Source organism: Anolis sagrei, chromosome 2, assembly GCF_037176765.1.
Source record: "Anolis sagrei isolate rAnoSag1 chromosome 2, rAnoSag1.mat, whole genome shotgun sequence".
Classification (NCBI taxonomy): Eukaryota; Metazoa; Chordata; class Lepidosauria; order Squamata; family Dactyloidae; genus Anolis; species Anolis sagrei.
In genome coordinates, this window is record NC_090022.1 from 194922400 (window position 1) to 194944801 (window position 22402).

The window sequence follows — 22402 nt, forward strand, 5'->3', positions numbered from 1 at the left end:
CAAGGTCATTTACCTGCCCTTGCTCAGGGTCAACCTAAGTCTGAAACGACCTGAAAGCACACAACAACAATAACAATAATCCTGTCTCATCAGCCAAAAGCAGGCCCACACTTCCCATTGAAATACTAATAAGTTTATAGTTGTTAAAACTGTTCTTCAGTTTAATTATTGTATTGTTTTTAAGTGGGGTTTTTTTTTTTTGCACTACAAGTAAGATATGTGCAATGTGCATAGGAATTCATTCATGATTTTTTTCAAATTATAATCCGGCTCTCCAACAGTTTGAGGGCCTGTGACCTGGCCCTCTGTTTAAAAAGTTTGTAGATCCCTGGTCTAAAGCTTGCTAGGATGATAGTAACAATGACCAATTTTTTGTTTCCTTTTCACTAAATGATTTATTGTATGGAAGCTAATTTTTAAAATTATAACACAACCAATTCCCAAGATATAGGTCCACTTATACCTTCAGTTCATCTCTATGTCTTCCTCTATGTACCAGTGTGTTTGCATTCTGTATGGAAAAATAATACTTAACCACAGCGATTAGTCCTCAGAAAATACTGTGGAGAGAGACACAAAAGAAATACCGTGGCAATCGTTACGGATTGAGAATAATGATGTGCTTACCTAAGTTCCCGGATTCCTTTCCTCCAGTATTCTTCAGAATATGCTACTGCTATAGTGAGAAACACAGGCAAAGTAAGGCATAGACTGGTCATCATGAAATACTGAAACACTTCAATTTTCTGACTAATTTGTTCCAACTACTTTCAGAATATACATGTTTATATATCCTTATCAAACTGATTTACAGTTCTTTTAAAAAGGGAAATTACACGTCAATTTTACAAAGAGGTTATATATGAGTACAAAGTGAAGAAATGGCTTTTAAGCAGCCTAAGTATTTTCCAGGATATGAATTCTTCCCATTTAGAAATGTATCCCTTATATGATGTTTAACTTTTGTTTGATCATATGTGGACTTTTTCCCAGGTTTACCGGAGATGTTACAAGTTAAAGCACTTTAAAGCAGGTGACATGAAAAAGAATAAACGAACTGCATTTTAACAAGATTTTTTAAAAAGTAAACAAAGATATAAACAATTCCATGTGATTTCAGTTGCTGGAATGATTCAAGAAGTGAGAAGTGTGACGGTGTCACAAGGAACATCAGCAATGTGAAGGTAGATCCTGAAATTGTATCCTTTACTGCACTGAAATATATTTTGCCATTTTCCTTGCTGGCTCACTGAGGATATCACTGTGATGGTTCAATAGTTATTTGATGGGTTGCTGTGAGTGTTCCGGGCTGTATGGCTATGTTCCAGAAGTATTCTCTTCTGACGTTTTGTCCACATCTAAGACAGGTATCCTCAGAGGTTGTGAGATCTCTTGAAAACGAGGCAAGTGGGGTTTATATATCTGTGGAATGTCCATGGTGGCGGAAAGAACTATTGTCTATTTGAGGCGAGTGTGAATGTTGCAATTGGCCAGCTTGATTAGCATTGAATACCCTTGCAGCTTCAAAGCCTGACTGCTTCCTGCCTGGGGGAATCCTTTGTTGAGAGGTGTTATTTGATGCTTTAGAATGGGGTATGTGTGGGTTATTGGAATGTATAAATTAGCATTTAAGGAATATTTACTTTTGGAATACTGTATACTAAGATAAGTCTTGTATGGCAAAAATTTGTTAATTGTCGGGCTGTATCAAATAAAATAAAATAACTTTAAAAATTGATGCTTTGGTGACTTTTTGTTGTTGCAGCTTTGGAAGAGCTTGTCCGGTGCAAAATAGGTGACACAGATAATTACATTGATAGTTTGAGAAGATCAAGAAAGCAAAACATAACAAAAACTCAGGTGAGATAAGAAATATTCTCAAAGCTCAAATATTTTATTACTTTTTCTGGAATATTTTTTCCCTCTGACCTTCTCAAATGAATAATATGGTCTATATGTTGATTACGGCAGATTGAAAAGGAATTCTGAAAATTAAACAAATTGTATGTGACACTTTAGGAACTGTCTACAACAGCTTCAAATTCTTATTTACTGTCAGGAAAACACATTGGAGTTAAGTGAGGGGTAAGAAAGCAATTCCTCTTGTAAATCAAACTCTTGATATTCTTTACTGCAGGGAAAGGTTCATAATCTTTTCTCCTTGTTGGTTCACTGAAAATGTCACTGTGATGGTCTGACAGTTATTTGATACTTTGCAGATTTGGAAGGAATTGTTCAATAGAAAAGATCTGCAGGTGATCCATTATTTGAAGATAATTGTATTAAAAGTTTGGCAAGAAAGCAAGACATAACATTACTCTAAGAAGCATTACTTTTTGCATCACTTCTTTAAGGAGAACAAAGTACTAAACAACACAAATCTGTGTTAAATATTTTTATTTAGATTCTTATTAATTTCTTTTCTTTTGAGCAAGTTCAATGTGATTTTTTAGAATTAAAAAATATGTTTCACCTTCCCTTTTGGAATTGGCTAGAAAGTCTTCAACGTTTATTTATTTATTTATTTATTGTATTTATATACCGCCTTTCTCAGCTCAAAGGTGACTCAAGGCAATTTACAGTTGGCAAAATTCGATGCCCCCAACAACATAAAGTTCTTAGTGACTTGGGGTCCTTCCAGACAGGCCCTGTATCCCAGGATCTGATCCCAGGTTTTCTGTTTTAAATTAGATTGTATGAGTCCACATTGCCAGAAAATCTAGGATAACGTTTTAATGTTTTAACATTTTATCTTGCACATTTGGCCTGCCCTTTGTGTTTGATTTTTATTATGTTGTTTTGCACTGTTTATTTTATTTTGTTACTTCATGTATTTTGTTGTGATGTAATTTTTCTGTTATTTTGTGTTTAACTTTGCTGTATTATTTTTGGGCTTGGCCTCGTGTTAGCAGTCCCGAGTCCCCTTTGGGGAGAATGTGGCGAGGTATAAATAAATAAATAAATAAATAAATTATTATTATTGGGATAAACAGAAAACCTGGGATCATATCCTGGAATACAAGATCTGTCTGGAAAGAAAACCACAAAATGTAAGAAAAAGTGCATTATGCTTCTATAGCAGGCTTACACAATTTGGCATTCAAAAAAGCGAGACTTCTTCGTGCTGCAGATAGGTTTTAAGCACCTCGCTCACAGTTTGGTAACAAAGAGTCTCGATTTCCCCACTTCCCATCAACGTGGTAGCAGTCCTTTTATGAGGGAAAGAAGAAGTGTCTCAGTTTTTGCCTCTCTTATTTTCTCTTTGCCAATTATATCACACCAGAAGCGACTTGCAGTTTCTCAAGTCGCCCCTGACACACACACACAAAGTCCAAGGCTTGAAAGAAGAATGAGCAGACAGTGCAGCAATTAATGCTGGGATACAATTTGTATAGAATCCTAGAGTTGGAAAAGACCGTAAGGGTCATCTGGTCTAACCCCCTTCTGCCATGCAGGAAAAGCACAATTAAAGCACCCCCTGGCAGATGGACTGCCAGCCACAAAACTAACAAAGAAGGAGCATCCACCACTTTTCGAGGCAGCATATTTTACTGTTGAACAGCTCTTAGCACCAAGATGTTCTTCCTAATATTTAGGTGGCATCCCCCCCCCCATCATTTGAACTGATGGTTCTGAGTCCTAAGAACAGCAACTCCAGAACAGCAGAAAACGAGCTTCCAACAAACCTCACAATCTCTGAGGATGCCTGCCATAGATGTGGGTGAAACGGCAGGAGAGAATGCTTCTGGAACCTGGCAGTACAACCCGAAAAACTCACAGCAACCCAATAATGATAATAATAATAATAATAATAATAATAATAATAATAATTCTGCCTGATTCTTGCAGCCCAGGAGCAAGCCATCAGAACAAATGCAATTAAGGCCAGGATTGAAAAATCAGCTGATGACCCAAAATGCAGACTGTGCAAAGAAGCTGATAAAACCATGGATCATATCCTCAGCTGTTGCAAGAAAATCACGCAGACAGACTACAAACAAAGACACAACTTCGTGGCCCAAATGATTCACTGGAACTTATGTCAAAAGCACCACCTATCAGCAATAAAGAATTGGTGGGATCATAAGCCTGCAAAGGTAGTGGAAAATGAACACGCAAAAATATTGTGGGACTTTCGAATCAAGACTGACAAAGTTTTGGAACACAATACATCAGACATCATGATTGTGGAAAAGAAAAAAGTTTGGATTATTGATGTCGCAATTCCAGGTGACAGCCGCATTGAGGAAAAACAACAGGAAAAACTCAGCCGTTATCAGGACCTCAAAATCGAACTGCAAAGGCTGTGGCATAAACCAATACAGGTGGTCCCAGTGGTCATTGGCACACTGGGTGCCGTGCCAAAAAATCTCAGCTGGCATTTGGAAACAATAAACATTGACAAAATCACAATCTGTCAACTGCAAAAGGCCGCCGTACTTGGATCTGCACATATCATTCGAAAATACATCACACAGTCCTAGACGCTTGGGAAGTGTTTGACTTGTGATTTTGCGATACGAAATCCGGCATATAGATCTCATTTGCTGTGACATACTGTGCTTTTGTGTCAGTAAAATAATAATAATAATAATAATAATAATAATAATAATAATAGTAATAATAGTAATAATAATAATGCAGTTTCAGGCCCCTTCTACTCAGCCATATAAAATCCAGGTTATCTGCTTTGAACTGGAGCATGTGGCAGTGTAGACTCATACAATCCAGTACAAAGCAGATAATATGATCTGCTTTGAAAATCCGGATTATATGGCAGTGTAGATCCAGCCTTAGACTTTTTCTGGAATGTTTTTCCCTCTGACCTTTTCAAATGAATATGTTGATTAGAGCAGATTGAAAAGGAATTCTGAAAATTAAACAAATTGTACGTGACACTTTAGAAATTGTCTACAATAGCTTCAAAATCATATAACATGGCAGTGTAGATCCAGCCCCAGACTTATATGGTAGGGTAGATGAGGTCTTAAAGTTCTCTAAGTAATTTGCAGATGATGGTGGTGATTTATTTATTTATTTCTCGTGTCAGGGCAACCAGTCAATTGTATTACATTTCTAACAGAACAAAACAAGCAAACATACAAAACACAAAATTTGCAAGCTTGGTAGTTGATTAAATGTCCTTTGACCAGTATCTGGCCACTTGGAGTGCTTCTGGTGTTGCTGCAAGAAGGTCCTCCATGGTGCATGTGGCGGGGCTCAGGTTGCATTGCAGCAGGTGGTCAGTGGTTTGCTCCTCTCCACACTCGCATGTCGTGGATTCCACTCTGTGGCCCCATTTCTTGAGGTTGGCTCTGCATCTTGTGGTGCCAGAGCGCAGTCTGTTCAGCGCCTTCCAAGTCGCCCAGTCCTCTGTGTGCCCAGGGGGGAGTCTCTCAGGTATCAGCTATTGGTTAAGGTTCTGGGTTTGAGCCTGCCACTTTTTAACTCTCGCTTGCTGAGGTGTTCCAGCGAGTGTCTCTGTAGATCTTAGAAAACTATTTCTAGATTTAGGTCGTTGGATGGTGGTGATAATAATAATAATAATGATAGCTGGAGTGGCTCCTCACTTAAATTCCCTTCCAGGTCCCTTGGTTCCTTAGGGCCATTCCACAAAGCTATAGAAAATCCACATTGAACTGGATTAAATGGCAGTGTGCAGGCAGGTAGGGGGGGGGGGCTTGAGGGGCTTCAGCCCCTCCCCCCCCCGAAATTCTCATGGTGGTTCGTGAAAAGGCCTTACTGGTGCATTATTTCAACTGTTATGTTTATTCCTATCAGGATCTGATCACCATACTCAATATATCCCATATGCATGGGGGAATTGGGGCAATGATACAAAAGGTTTGCTAGGCTAGACCCTCTTTCACTCAGAGTCAGCACCCCCCCCCTGAAACTCAGCCCCCCCCCTGAAAAAACCTCACCCCCCCCCCCCCCAATCGAAATCCTGGCTACGGGCCTGGCAGTGTGGATTTAGATAACCCAGTTCAAGCAGATATTGTGGATTTTCTGCCTTGATATTCTGAATTATATGTCTTTGTGGAAGGGCCTAAAGTTCTCTATGTAATTTGCAGATGATGATGGTGGTGGTGATAATAATAACAATGGCAGCTGGAATAGTTCCTTCCTGAAGTTCCCTTCCAGGCCCTTCCTTCCTTAGACCCCTTTCTCACAGTTGTATACAATTAACATTGAACTGGTAGTGCGGGCTCAGATAATGCAGTTCAAGGCAGACATTGTGGATGTTCTCCCTTGATATTCCGGGTGAAATGGCTGTGTGGCAGGGCCCTGAGAAAGGCCAAACGGGAAGCAGTCCTTCTCTGTGGAAGGGCTTCCCTGCCTTGCGTCACCCTCGCGACGTCTGACGTCACCTCCCGCGGGCCGGACCCTGATTGGTCGCGGGGAGCGGAAGCGAGGGCGGGCGCTCCGTCCCCGTTGCCGCAGTGACAGGACCCGAGCGCTCCCAGGAGCTGGGAAATGGCGGCGGCATCGTCGTCGCGTCGCTCTCAGCAGCAGCAGCATCACCACCAGGCGCCGCCGCCGCCGCTCTCTCCGCCAAGGAGCCCCAGCCTTTCCCCTCAGCAGCCGCAGCGGCCTAGCCTTTCCGGGCCTGAGGGCGAGGCTACTGCGAGCGGCGGCCGCGAAGGGCCGGCGGAGAGGCCTTTCTCCCCAGAGAGCGCCGGAGAGGCCTCTGGGCCTCCTGCGCCTCCGGGTTCCGGAGCCAGCAGCGTCGCCACCAGCAGCACAAGCAGCAGCAGCAGCTCGGGCTCCTCCTCGTCGTCGTCTTCGGCGGCCTCCAGCCCGGCCGCCGCGGAGAGCCCCGACCCGCCCGCGCCTCCTCCCCCTCCGCCGCCGCCTCTGCAGCCGCCCCCTCCGCCCGTGGGCAGCGGGGCCTTCCGGGAGCTGCTCGAGGCCTGCCGGAATGGGGACGTGACCCGGGTCCGGCGCCTGGTGGATGCCACCAACGTCAACGCCAAGGACATGGCCGGGAGGAAGTCCACCCCGCTGCACTTCGCGGCAGGTGAGCAGGAGGAAGGCCTCCCGGGTGGGGGGCTCACAGGGGAGCTTCTCCCAGGGGTGTCCAAACAGTTTGCAAAGAGGCCCAATTTGGAGAAGTGAAAATATGTAGGGGGCAGAGCCATTCAGCCTGCCTTCTTTGAAGCATTAACATTAAATGTAAATAAACAATGTTGTGATAGGGTTTCTGTGAGTTTTCTGGGCTATATGGCTATGGCCACATCTACAGCAGACATCCTCAGGGGTTGAGGGGTCTGTTGGTACATGTAAACAAAATCAATCCTCACTACCTCTGAGGATGCTTGCCATAGATGCAGGCGAAACGTCAGGAGAGAATGCCTCTAGACCAGGGGTCCTCAAACTAAGGCCCGGGGGCCGGAGGCGGCCCTCCAAGGTCATTTACCCGGCCCTCGCTCAGGTTCAACCTAAGTCTGAAACTACTTAAAAGCACACAACAACAACATCAATCCTATCTCATCGGCCAAAAACAGGCCCACATTTCCCATTGAAATACTAATTTATATTTATTAACATTGTTCCTCATTTTAATTATTGTATTGTTTTTAAGTGTTTTTTGCACTACAAATAAGATATGTGCAATGTGCATAGGAATTCATTCATGTTTTTTTCAAATTATAATCCGGCCCTCCAACAGTTTGAGGGACTGTGACCTGGGCCTCTTTTTAAAAAGTTTGTGGACGCCTGATCTAGACCATGGCCATATAGCCCGAAAAAAACCCACAACAACCCAAAATCAATATAAATAAAAATGCAATGTTCGTTTGTGGGATTAACATAACTCAAAAACCACTGGACGAATTGACACCAAATTTGGACACAATACACCTATCAGGCCAACGAGTGACCCTCACTCATAAAAACACTGAAAAACACAGCAGAAGATACTTAAAAAGCAAAAAAAAAATAAAAAAATACATTACAACGCATTTGAAAATCATATATATACGCAGACACGCATATATACGCATATACACAAAAATATATACACACAAAACAAATATGCACAGACAGGACCACAGCAATGCGTGGCAGGGGATAGCTAGTTAATAAAAATGATAGACTTTAGATTAAAACATAGTCGTTCCTGTGAGCTGAAAAGGGCTTGCTACCCTAATCGAGGTAAATCCATGTCATAGAGATTGACTAATCACTGCCGACAGCCTGTTTTAATAATAATGATGATGATGATGATGATAATGATAATAATAAATCTTACTCCTGACCTTACGATCGTGTTAAAAAACAAAGTATAGATCACCAATGTTGCAATCACAGGCAACAGCAGGATTGAAGAGAAACAATTGGAAAAGCTGACACGATACGAGGATTTAAGGACCGAACAGCAAAGACTCTGGCATAAGCCAGTCAAGGTGGTCCCAGTGGTGATCGGCACACTGGGTGCAGTGCCTAAAGACCTTGGCCTGCACTTAAACACAGTCAGCACTGATAAAATTATTTGTTTATTTATTTACTGTATTTGTATACTACCTTTCTCAGCCCATAGGCGACTCAAGGCGGTTAACAGGGCAAAATTCATTACAATATCATAAATACAATTAAAAACATAACATATAATAAAAACTAAACAAATCAATAAAATATAAATTCATAGTGTTTCCTTGTTAAAAACATTGTCTGGACTCATTGTCTAGTCGTTCCATCTGTCTGCTGCAAAAGGCCACCCTACTGGGATCTGCACAAATTATTCGTTAATACATCACACAGTTCTAGACATTTGGGAAGTGTCCAACATGTGCTTCAATACAACAGCCAGCATAGTTACCTTGTTTGCTGTTTACTAATCTTGTTGTGCTTCAAATAAGAATAATAAATAGTTATTTATATCGTACATTTCTCCCTAAACAGGACCCAAAGCGGCTTACAACATTTTATCAAAGACTATACAAAACAATATGCACATATAAACCAATAACCTATAAAAACACATTTACAGTAAGAAATTAAAAAACATATTTAAAAATATTTGTCTCATACAGTTATTGCAGGCAACTCAAAAAGACAGATGGTAAACATTAACACCCCTCAATAAAAGTTAGCCTTTTCAAGGGCAGCCCCAAGTAGAGTGCATTACAGTAGTCCAATCTTGAGGTAACTAAGGCATGGACCACCCATGGTCAAGTCGGACTTCTTGAGGCACGGTCATTATTTAGCAGAGAAGGCTAAAGACCTTGTAAAACTATGGCTTCCATGATTCCAAAGCACAATTAACTGCATGAACTCTACGACAACCTTATCGCTCTGAGTCTGAACCCATGTCTTATTTTAAACTATTTTCCTCCCACTCTAATAGGAAAAGTAACTAAAAAAGAGCATCTTCTTTAGTTACTTTTTAATTTTATTTTATTTTATTTACTTCTAAGTGTAAATAACCAGGCCTTCAAATCCTTCCAAAATGCCATGAGGGTAGGTATCTATCTAGTCTCCCTGGGGAGGGCATTCCAGAGTCAGGGAGCCATTACTGAAAAGGCCCTCTCCCTTGTCCCTACTAGCCTCGTTTGTGATGGAGGTGGGATCGAGAGGAGGGCCTCCCCAGCTGATTGAAAGGCCTGAACAGGTTCATGAGGGGGCGGGAATGTGGTCACATAAATAGGCAGGACCTGAGCCATGCAGAGCTTTTCTTCACACAGAACAGAAATAAATCTAAACACGTTTTTAATAATGATAATAAAACGTTATTTGTATTTGACTCTATCTACCTATCTCCCCAGTGGATTCCAGCAGATACAAAGGCAAACATTCAATGCCGTGATAAAACAGTGGATACAAATACAACAAACAACCAACCAAATCCCAAGTCCCAAAATAAACCAACATCTAAAACCAAATTAGAACACACAACCTAGAATTAAATAATAACATGAGCTAACAATTAAATGATATCTGAAATAAACATAAACACAATATGTAAAAACACCAAAATTGATTTACAATATTTAAAATAATGTGGCCAGTGATGTTCACAAGGCTGACAGAGCCAACAGAGCTCGCATGCCACAACAATTTCCAGTCAGGGCCTATTAGCTGAATACTGTCGTCTTATTCTCCTCCTCTCCATATCTGCAAAGATGGGTTTTTAATTGTTTTTTAAAGGAGAGACGGGAGGGGGAGCATTTTTATTTCTTTAGGGAGGAAGTTCCAGAGGTGAGGGCTGATTACGGAGAAGGCCCTCCCTCTCGTTCCCTTCAACTGTAGTTGAGACGAGAGTGGGACCGAGAGTAGGTCCTCCTCCACTGACCACAGTGTCTGAGTTGGTTTGCAGGAGAAGATGTGATTTGTCAAATAGCCTGGGCCTGAACTATCTAGGGCTTTAAAGGTAATGACAAGCACTTTGTATTTAGCCCAGAAACAGACCGACAGCCAGTGGAGCTGCCGCAACATGGGAGTGTACAGAGATTTACAAAAAAATAACTCTGCCTTTCATAGATTTGAATATCACACAAAACGAAGAAAAAGTCTGTCTGGAAAATTAAACATATCTAGGTTCGTTTGAAACATTACATATTTGAAACATTACATATTTTTCACTATTACATTTGACTATCCCTATCTCCGTATATACACCGACCCAGCCACTGCAGTCTGCGGAGGAGGCCCTGCTCTCAGTCACACCTATGTCTCAAGCATCGTTGGTGGGAACGAGAGATAGGGCCTTCTCTGTGATCACCCCCGCCTCTGGAACTCCCTCCCTAAAGAAGTAAAAATGGCCTTTTCCCTTGTCTCCTTAAAAAAAATGCTTAAAACATATTTTTAGCTTATGGAGAGGAGGATTAGAATATTATGTTTTACAGTCTTGACTAGAACATGGCAGCTTACTCTGGCTTGTTGGCAGCAGATACATTATATAACAATTGTTATTTTAACTATTTTAAATTGTTTTTAAACTGATTAGTTTTATTACTTTGTAGGTATATAATAATGCTTTATTTATAGCCCGTCCAATCATCCCAAGGGGACTTGGGGCGGCTTACAACAAAATAAAACACAGTGGCAAACATTCAGTGCCAAGAATAATACATAAAAAAATCAAAAACCAACTTGAATAAATCATACATAATATATTCCACACAATTTGACATATAAATCCTTAAAAACTCTTAAAATTTGACTAAAATTATAGGCATTAAGATGGTATTTATATAATAGATTTATATGTTTTATCTAATTATTTAAACTGTGTGAGTAGTTGTTATAATGGAGCCCCCGGTGGCGCAGTGGTTTAAACCCTTGTGCTGGCAGGACTGAAGACTGATAGGTCATAGGTTCGGATCCGGGGAGAGCGTGGATGAGCTCCCTCTGTCAGCTCCGGCTCCCAATTGCGGGGACATGAGAGAAGCCTCCCTCAAAGGATGGTAAAACATCAAAACATCCTGGTACCCCTGGGCAACGTCCTTGCAGACAGCCAATTCTCTCACACCAGAAGCGACTTGCAGTTTCTCAAGTCGCTCCTGACACAACAAAAAAACAAAAACTAAAAACTAAAAAAAAGTTGTTATAATTTGTTATAGATGTTTTATTTATGGTGCTATTTGATAATTTTGTATTGTTTTATGGCATTGAATGTTTGCCCTCCTTTGTTGGAAACCACCCTGAGTCCCCTCGGGGAGATAATGTGGATTATAAATAAAGTTATTATTATTATTATTTATTAAATGCTCACATTCTAAATTCAAAACATGTGAATAGGAAAATAACGCAAACATTTGTCTTATTTAGAAATACAAAACATTGACAGCCATATCAATCTTTCGTTTTTCAACTATTTATTTATTTATATTCTGCTTTATCTCCCCATATGGAGACACACAATTAAAAACATTATAATACAACTTAAAATATACAAATATACAATAATAAAATAGTATTGTCATTATATATTAGTATATATGATTAGCAGTATTATAATTAATATATTATTATTATTATTATTATTATTAATAATAATAATAATAATAATAAACTTTACTTGTATCCTGGCCCCTCACAACACAAAAACGGCTCACAACACAAAAACAATATATGTAATATCAAGCAAAAGGCTGTAAATAAAAAACAAAACAAAATAAAGTAAGGATGAAACAATAAACATAGTTAAACATGTTACAACAGCTTGTGGCCGTTATATTACAATTAACCATCAAAAACAAAAAAAACCCAAAATTATTTGATTTTGAATTGGATATCAAAAATGAAAAAGCTGTGTTTTTTCATTATTTTAATTTTAGACTCAAATCAAAAATATGAAATGGAAAAAGGGGTTGCTGGATGGAATTTAATTTTAATATCTAATTTATTGAGTTTAGGAGACCTGGTTTGATTGTCAATTGAAAAACAAAAGAACAAATATACATGGATTGAAAAGTGCATTTTCAAAAATGCGGTTTCGATCATCTTCTGGTAAAACATGAAATAGCTTTTTGATACCTGTGTATTTTGTACTGTGGTCAACAGTGCTGATGGGATGCATATTGTGGATTTTGTGACAGAGGCTGCAGGCTAATGAAAATTTGAACATGGGCCACAATTGGCCCCTGGACCGGACTTTGGGCATGCCTGCTCTAAGCCACTGTCCAGCCTCTCAGATGGAGAGGACCAGTCTCTTAGGGGAACTTTCCTGGCTGGTGAGGATTGAGCCCACTGAGAAGACTTGGGAAAAGAAGTCTTCATTGCTGATAGAGGGGAGTGGTCTTGAGCCAGGGAGAGCTGAGATTGCCAAACATTTCCGGTCAGGGATATATTGTATTTACTCAAGTCTAACGTGCCATCAAATTGAATGCCCCCACCCCCATTTTCAAAACCCTGAAACCCAAAAGAAATATCATATTATGTGTATCTAAAGCACATTTCAATTTTTGGAAGGTAATTTAGTCAAAAAAGGTGAGCATTAGAATCAAGTAAATGTAGTATATATATATTAGTTTGAATACCTGGCGATGCCCGGGTTATTTGAAAAAGGTGATGTCAGTTTGCTAATTTGTAATGCTGTTTTTAATGGAAAAAGTCATACTTGGTTTTTTTAGGAATGCTCTGATTAGAAAATGCATAAGGATGTTGGTGAATGACAGTTCCCCAAAATAGTGGGCCAATCACCCCAAACCCCGCCAGTATTCAAAGTTGGCCATGCTGGGTCTGGATGCCATGTTTGGTCCAAATCTGTCATTGTGGGGTTCAGAGGGCAGGGTGAACTACAACTTCCACCTGGTGAGTCAGTCCCCCTAAATCCCTCCAGTATGTTCTGTTGGTCATCAGTATTCTGTGTGCCAAGTTTGGTCCAGATCATTTGAGGGGGGCCTCTGGATGCAAGGTGAATTACAATTCTCACCCGGTGGATCAAAAATTAAAACACCAATACTGATAAAAGGTAAATTTATATTTCATAGTTTAAAATTGACCACATAGGCCTGCAGGAAGAGATAGATGTTTAATTGTGTTTTGAATTCTGACAGCTTGTTTAGCTGTCTTAGCCCTTCTTTCAGGTCATTCCACAATCTAAAGGCAGCTGATGAAAAGGTCCTCTGGGTGTTCAGTTGCCAGCCTAGTCCTGGCTGTTTTGAGTTAACTTTCCACAGAAACTGCAGGGCAGATTATATGGAGAAAGTGATCCTTTAGGAAACCTGGACCCAAACAATGTAGGGCTTTAAAGGTTATAACCAACATTTTGTACTTTGCCTAGGAAATAAATGGCAACCATTGGAGTGATTTTAGTATAGCTGTAATATGCGCAGTCTTAGGTGTGTCTGTAATCAATCTGACTGCCATGAACTAATTGGAGTTCCTGAACTTGAGCACCTTGCAGAAGTCTAACCTTGATTGACCAGTATGTGCACTACTATCTTTATGTCTTCCAATTCTACGAAAGGGTGCATCTGATGTATCAGTTTCTCCTCCTCATCCAGTCAATTTCCTCCATCAAGCATTCAGTCAGAGGAGACACACTATCTTTATCTAAGGCAGTTTTTGAAGCCATGGTGAAATATATTTGGATGTCATCAGCATACTGATATCACCCCGCTCTATGCCTCTGGATGATCCCTTCCAGTGGTTTCATGTAAACGCTAAAAAACGTTGTGAGTAAAATGGCAGCTTGTGGGATACCACATAATAGCTTTTTTTGAGGGGTTATCTGTTTTCAAATACCACCATCCGGAACCTGCCTGAGAGATACGCTTACTACCACTGCTACTCAGTGCCTGTGAATTCCCTTCTCCTGGATGTTCAAGAATGATTCCATGTTCAGTGGTATTAAATGACACTGAGACAAGCACCAACAGGGTCACACGCCCTCTCAGTGTAAAGACAGAGATCACCCACTAAGGTGACCATAGCAGTCCCAATGCCATATCCTGCTCTGAAGCTGGTTCAAAATGGGTCAGAGATGTGTGCATCACTTGTGTCACTTTGTAGGGCTCTGTTATATAGGAGGGAGCTTTTTACCATAGTAGTAAGAGAAGCTCCATGCATACTGAATTTTGGCAGTGATGATAGAAATCTTTGGTGAGAGCCCCAATGTATCTGGGAAGATGCTTTCCCTGTTTCTGGGTCTCCTTTGGAATCCTTGTCCCTTTCTACAACTGCCATATAATCCAGACCATAAAGGCAGATAATCCACATTATCAACTTTGAACTGGATTATCTGAGTCTATGCCAGATCATTCAGTTCAAAGCAGATAATGTGGATTTTATACAGCTGTGGAGAAGGGGGCTGAGGACTCTTCTACACCCTATATCCCAGAATATCAAGGCGGAAAATCCCACATTATCTCATAACCCAGTTCAAAGCAGATATTGTGGGATTTTCTGCCTTGATATTCTGGGATATAGGGCTGTGTGGAAGGGCCCTGAGTTGATATTTGTTTAAATCAGGAAAGGACTTCTACTACCTTTGAGATGTAATTGAACTTCCCATTTCCCAGGATGCTTCATCATTGACTGTGTTGGCTAGTGCTACTGAGAGCTGTAGTCCATCAGCATATTGAGGGGGCTCTAATATTCCTATCCAAGCATAAGCACCCCATAAAAAACACATTGAAGACATAACATGTATGTAATGCAAGTTTTAGAGCATGGCTTGTTTTTAAGGTCTTGGGAGTGTTTTATGTCTTTGGCAACCTTTCTCTGTCAGCAGGTATTTGGGGAAAGATAAGGGGCATGTTGCTGGTGAGGTATGGGTGGGACATGGGGGAGGGGGATTGTGAGATTTAAATGCTATTGTAAATGTATTTATTACACTACAGTGTAACTTGAACCCACCCTGTATTATTGGTTTTTTTTTACAAAAATGTACTTATTTTGTTTTAAATTGTGACCAAAGTATGGTATTGTTACCTTTCTTGAGTCCCCATGGGGAGAAAGGCAGGGTATAAAAAAGTAAATAAATATATCTTAAGACATTAAAATTTGAAATAATGTGTTTTATATGGTGTATTCTTAGGTATAGAACAACAGTAGTATCTGGAAGCTTGTGCAGCACTAAGGAGGACAGATAAAATTGATCCTTTGAAAACACAAGTGCCAAATAAATAATTTGATTTTTAATGTGTATAGGATTTTTTAAAAATTACTTTTAATATATAAATTTCCTTTTTACTCCCTTTTTAAAATTGGAGTTAAATCTTACCACAAACATGTTAGTAAAATCTATATATCTAACATATATTAATTATTGTATCCCACTCACACACATTGAGCTACCTACAATTAAACATAACAAAGCAAAACTTCTGTTTCTATTTTACTATATGAAATGCAAGTTTGTGGATGAGGTCTTTATGTATGAATTTTAAGCAATGGCAGGTCAGTGTCAGTAAGGCAATGTTCTGGATTTCAGTCCAGACATTAAAGAGATATCCATTGTGCTGAATCCACCCCTTAATAGGTTTAGCATATTGGAAAGTTTCTTTAAAGTGCAACATGAAATGTTGCTGTGGAAGCACTATCTGCTATAGTTTTTAAGGTTGGTGTATGTGTATTGGTTACTAAAATTTTAAAGATTTACAAAAATTGAAGTTTAAAAAACTTTTTTTAAAAAAAGAGCAAGCAATCTAATCTCTGTTCTTTCCATACTCACCACATCTTGCTCTCGAAGACTTTCTGAGTCTGTTGTTTTCTCTGTTCCCTCGGGGTTTTGTGTAAAGACTCTAGATGTCCATGAGAGCTGCTGCAACAGCATATATTTATTTTTAAAAGATGGCTGTCAGCTAGCAATGCTGCAACAGCAAGTCTCAAACGTTTATGTAATATTTAAAAATTAGTTTAATGAGTTATGACCAAAATTCAGTTTTTAGTCTCTTTTTACAGTATTTATTTATCGTGTCAGGGGCAGCAAGAAAATTGTATTACATTTCTAATAGAGCAAAACAAACAAACAGACAAAACACAAAATGTGCAAGCTTGGTAGTTGATTAAATGTCCTTTGACTAGTATCTGGCCATTTGGAATGCCTCTGGTGTTGCCGCAAGAAGGTCTTCCATTGTGCATGTAGCAGGGCTCAGGTTGCATTGCAGCAGGTGGTCAGTGGTTTGCTCTTCTCCATACTCGCATGTCGTGGATTCCACTTTGTAGCCCCATTTCTTAAGATTGGCTCTGCATCTTGAGGTGCCAGAGCACAGTCTGTTCAGCGCCTTCAAATTTGCCCAGTCTTCTGTGTGTCCAGGTGGGAGTCTCTCATTTGGTATCAGCCATTGGTTGAGGTTCTGGGTTTGAGCCTGCCACTTTTGGACACTCGCTTGCTGAGGTGTTCCAGCGAGTGTCTCTGTAGATCTTAGAAAACTATTTCTTGATTTAAATTGTTGACGTGCTGGCTGATACCCAAACAAGGGATGAGCTGGAGATGTCACTGCCTTGGTCCTTTCACTATTGGCTGCTACTTCCCGGCGGATGTCAGGTGGTGCAATACCGGCTAAACAGTGTAATTTCTCCAGTGGTGTAGGGCGCAGACACCCCGTGATAATGCGGCATGTCTCATTAAGAGCCACATCTACTGTTTTAGCGTGGTGAGATATGATCAGAACCTAAAGGAAGTTTTAGGCCAACGAGTATGTGAATCATTGACCTATTGCTAATATATTGAAACTAAGTCCATAGTTTGACTTGAGGCAATAGATATATTTCCTAAATTAATTCAACAGCACAGTTACACACATAGATGTTGTAAACTGTTCTTTTGAGTTTTAAACTCACATTTTAGTGATGAGATATGCACCATGTTAAAAAAATGTTAGGAAGTATTGGGAATATTTCATTTTAATCAATGAAGGCTTTTTTTGGCAATTTAAACCTGCCCATTCTGTAAATAAATTGGAATGAAATTTTCAATTTACAGTAAATGAAAGTAGTAGCACCTTCTTCCCCCTACCCTCAGTTATTTTTGTTGCTATCAGCAGTGTTACTTTACAGAAAAGGGGACATGATAAAATGTTCATAATTTAATATGCTGAGACATTGGAAATGTCCTCAAAATGGAAGCACATTCTGAGTTAATTTCATGGTTTTGTTCAATTTTGTAAAAAATAAATAAATAGACAGTTGTTGGGAAGTGACAATACTGACAACTTGGTATTTTATTATTTTTTTTGTAATACACCCAGGAGAGAATTTAATGGCCAGTAATTCCATGTTTTGTTTTGTTTTAAAGTTGAATGATCTTTTCTTTTGAAAGGCATACAAATTCTAAAGAAAACCTACTGTTTGTCTACCGTTTATTTTGTGTCACTGTGCAATATTTCTGAGAAATCATAATGTTTACATATATTTTGATTCCTAATTCTTTTGTTTGTTAGTTTTACAAATTATTAGGTAACAAAAATCTAATTCAAATTGAATACCCGAAAATCTAACATGAAGCTTTGGTGAATGAAAAAAATATTTTGGTCTCTGTGACCTGTCAGTCTAAAAGGAAACCATAGTAGCATAGAAGTATCGCATTTAGGTGTCATGGGTTTGCCATTGCCTTTCTCTGAGGTTGAGAGAATGTGATTTGCCCAAGATCATCCACTGGTCTGATGGCTTCGTGAAGGTTTCAAACCTTTTCTTCATTCAAGCCTTAGCTGAAGGCTGAAACCACCACATCATGCTGGCTCTTCCAATATAGTTACTGAGGCTTTATTATCCTGAACTAGAACTGAATAGCAAAAGCTTTCATTGTGGCTAAATCTAAGTATAAACAAACAAACAAACAAACAAAAAACCCCAAAGTATAAAGCAGTTTCTTGGTGCCGCTTTGTGTTTGGATCTCTGTGTTTTAAAATGTAGCCATGGATTTAGTTCACCCTACTTATCCCAATCTGGGAGGAAAACTATTTAAAAAGCTCCATGGGATAGGGATTGTGGCAAGAAGGAAAGGGTTGAAAACAAATCCTCTGGATGCAGATTGTGGTGTCCCATGGCTCTTTAAGAAAAAAAAAATCAATGACCCATAATTACAGAATGAATTGCAAAAAAACTTTAACTACAATATTTAGTTTGATCCTCACAATGCAGGGATCAGACAAAAGAGCTTGCATTACCAACAGGCCACTTGTTGTTTTTTTCTGCTACAATTTTCTGCATTCCTGTGTATCAGATACTGCATCGAATGTGTGAATACTATAGTACTTTTTTCCAGTAGTTGGGTATTTTGTTTTATACTTTAATGGCTTAGCAAAGTTTGGCTATTTTTTGCAGGTTTTGGAAGAAAAGATGTAGTGGAACACTTATTGCAGACAGGAGCCAACGTCCATGCTCGTGATGACGGTGGGCTGATTCCTCTTCATAATGCCTGTTCCTTTGGCCATGCCGAAGTAGTCAGCCTCCTGTTGTGTCAAGGTGCAGATCCAAATGCCAGAGACAACTGGAACTATACTCCTTTGCATGAAGCTGCCATCAAGGGCAAGATAGATGTTTGCATTGGTAAGTGTGCCTTTATTCAAGTATTTTAAAATGTTAAGTGTTTATGGAACGCATCATGGTGGAGTAATAAAAATAGACAATAGTAAAACCATTAAGAAACCTATACAGACGTTTTAATATCACTTTTTGTGCTCTCTAGTTTTAAAATTGGAATTCCAATCTTAGTTTGACACCTACCTTTTTGATTAAAATTTAATTTAAATTAACAGTAAGGTTTTTTCAAACACAAAGAGGCTTTTTTCCTTTAAACTGAAACAAAGGGTGATACTGTATTTTTTCCACTCTAAGACACCCCCCACCCCCAGACATCTCTTAAAATGGGATACGTCTGAGAATTGTGTGTGCTTTTTTGCATATGTAATTAAGTTTCTTTTCTGCTGGTACTGAAACTAGTGTTCATTTTACAATTGATGGCATCCTAGATTCCACCAGAACATTAGGAAGAACTTACTGACTGTAAGAGCTGTTCAGCAGTGGAACTCTGCTCAGTGGATCAATCTTAAGTTTTGTCCCTTTGTTGTCCTTTTATTTGTCTAGTTAATATTGCAGCAACCAGCTATTTATCTCTGTTCCTCTTTAAGTGGTAAAATGTAGCAATTATTTTTGTTATGAAATAGTAGAAAATCTAGTGAACTGTGGTCCTTGTTTGTTTTATGTTCCCGTATTCTTGTAGAAGTTTTCTGTTAGATATATTTCTTCACTTTAAAAATGAAGAAGGTGGCGGAAGGAGAATGATTCTCACTTTATGGGATTTTCAAAAAGAAAGAGAAGTAGCTGTCGATTCTGTGTTAGCTGTATGTAACTTCTTTCTAGAGTAAAATACTGCAAAATGCTCTGCATGACATTGCAGTGTGAATTTTGAGAATTAAATAGCATGCCGTGTTTTTTGAGAAGGGTGATAGCATATATGAAATAAATCAAAATCAGTATTTTTGGAGATGCATAATCAGCAGGAATCTCATGTACTTTTATTGCATCTATACTGAAGAATGAATGCAGCTCAAAACACTATTTTAACAACCCTTAGCTTTCACTGACAAATAGTACTGGTGTCTCACCAAATTACAACTCCCAGGATTCCATAACATTGAGCCAAGGCAATTAAAGTGGTTTCAAACTGCATTAATTTTACAGTGTAGATGGATCTTTAGTTGTTTCACTGTTACTGTTTGTGGTAACAGCAGTGCAGATTTTAGAGTCTGAATATTGTTTTGAAATACTGTGTTATTTGTTAACCCTCTACTGACAAATAAGTTTGTAAAATTGCTATATGGTGTGTGTGTGTGTGTGTGTGTATTAGGGGGGGGGGAATGGGGGGCTGGTATGAAAGTTTTGCCTGCTGGCCATAAAATGTCCTGACCAACTTTTTGGGTCAATTGATTTATTTTACTCTTTCACATCTTTGAGCAGACCTTGCTAATTTCACCTTTGTCTAATAGCAAAATAGTGTTGAAATAGATATCCTAAAGGGAATTATAGGATATGTGCACCTGAATAGGGAAACCTGGGTGAGATTTTGGATGTGTAAAACTGCAAAACCCGTAAGCATACTGATAGATTTGAATGCTAGAAATCAGTTTATGAGACTGGTCTGTACTGGATCGGGGCAGAGGGCAGCAGGCAGCTGTCCGTGTGGAGAAACAGGTTTTTGTCTAAAAATTACCTTGAACAAAAGCAGCTCTTTGGAGTATGACCTTTATTAAAAAGTAGCAGTATACTACTTTTGTTCAAAATGTGGTTAATGTGTGCATTTGTGGCAAGTATGCATACCCTGTGTGCCAGAGATTTGAGAACTGTTCCTTTTTCTTTCACAGTACTGCTGCAACATGGAGCTGATCCAAATATTCGAAACACAGATGGAAAATCAGCATTGGATCTTGCAGATCCTTCGGCAAAAGCTGTACTTACAGGTGAGAAGTACCTGGGTTATTGTTACTTCAGCATGTGTTACCAATCTCTTAAATTTGAAAAAATAACTAGATACATAACATGGTTTGTTGTGTAAATGAGCTGCATATTTTAAGAAAGTGTGTAGCATTCTGCTACTACTTTGCAGTTTAATATTCCTGCCTGAATTACATACATATGCATTTATGTTCTGATATTGAAAAGATGCAGTAACACTTTCTGTATGTTTTTTCCAGAGCTTTTCATTATGTTAATTTTCTAGAAAACATAACCCTTTATAGTTCTTTAGTGCAGTTCATCATTTTTAGTCCTATATAATAATAATGAGAAGACAGGATAGCTTGGAGAAGATAATGATGCTGGGGAAAATGGAAGGAAAAAGGAAGAGGGGCTGACAAAGGGCAAGATGAATGGATGTTATTCTTGGTGATTGGCTTGACCTTGAAAAAGCTGGGGGTGGTGACGACCCACAGAGAGCTCTGGCATGGACTGGACCATGAGGTCATGATTATTATTATTATTATATATTCCCTGATTTTTCTCTCCGAAAAGAGACTCAAAGCGGCTTACATTAAAACTATGACCACATAATTTAAAACATACAAATATAGGTAAATGGCTAAAGGTTGCATGACACAATTTATCCTTCAATGGTCTGATGAAAAAGTATCTCTTGCATGAAATCTAAAACCTATATCGTAATTTGTTATATAAACGTAATAAACAATGAATAATTTGCAAAAAATAATTTGCTAAAACTAAAACCTGTGATCATCTATAATGCATGAAATATACACTTTGGTGTTTGTTTTTGATGTCTCTATTATTCTCAAGAGGTTTTTATTGCATGAGAAAAGAAATGTTTGATGCTTTACTTTTCTCTACTTTGTTCATTTACTCACTTGCAAACATACTCAAGACTTACAGAATAGAAATGGAATACTGTCTATCGTACACGCAAGAAAGATATAACAGTTTCCTGGAACTCCTCATTAAAAAATGGCTCTTATGATGAATGAATTCCCAAATTATCATTTTTCTTGTTTGAGTTGAGAAATGTGTACCATTCTATAGATGCATCCTAGAAAGACAGTCCTAGAGATGACATAGGATGAATTGGTTGGCAAATAATTTTTCTGTTATGGAATCTCACATTCTAGAGCAGGAGAGTGTACAGAAAATAACAATTACAAACAAAGTAATCAGTGGTCTAGAGATCCTCCCTATGGGAGAAGATTATTACTTTGGGTACTTGTTAGTGGGTTTTGCCATCTCACATCATACTAAAATATTGGGTAATCCAATGAGGCTATTTATTCATTGAATTTATAATCAACTTTTCTCCCAATGCAGCTCATAGTATAAATTAAAACTTAATTGGTATAGCCATGGATAATCCAAAAAATAAACCACAACAAATAATCATATTAAAAACATTTATTTAAAGCTTTTAAAATCATCAAAAGTTATCATGATGAAAACACAGCAACCAGTTAACAACCAATGGTCTGAATAAACAAAAAAGGCCTATGATCAGTGGCAGAAAGCAATG

General features: G+C 38.9%; 1 protein-coding gene across 1 annotated transcript in view; it reads left to right on the forward strand.

The window, feature by feature from the left end:
- Nucleotides 1-6415: 6415 nt before the first annotated feature.
- The window catches only part of TNKS (tankyrase), a 90894-nt gene continuing 74907 nt past the window's right edge, over nucleotides 6416-22402 (forward strand). Inside the window, exons 1-3 of the mRNA XM_060762702.2 lie at nucleotides 6416-7021; nucleotides 18718-18942; nucleotides 20757-20852. Coding sequence (XP_060618685.2) covers nucleotides 6478-7021; nucleotides 18718-18942; nucleotides 20757-20852 — 865 coding nt within the window. The 5' untranslated portion in view covers nucleotides 6416-6477. The remainder of the gene's footprint in view (nucleotides 7022-18717; nucleotides 18943-20756; nucleotides 20853-22402) is intronic.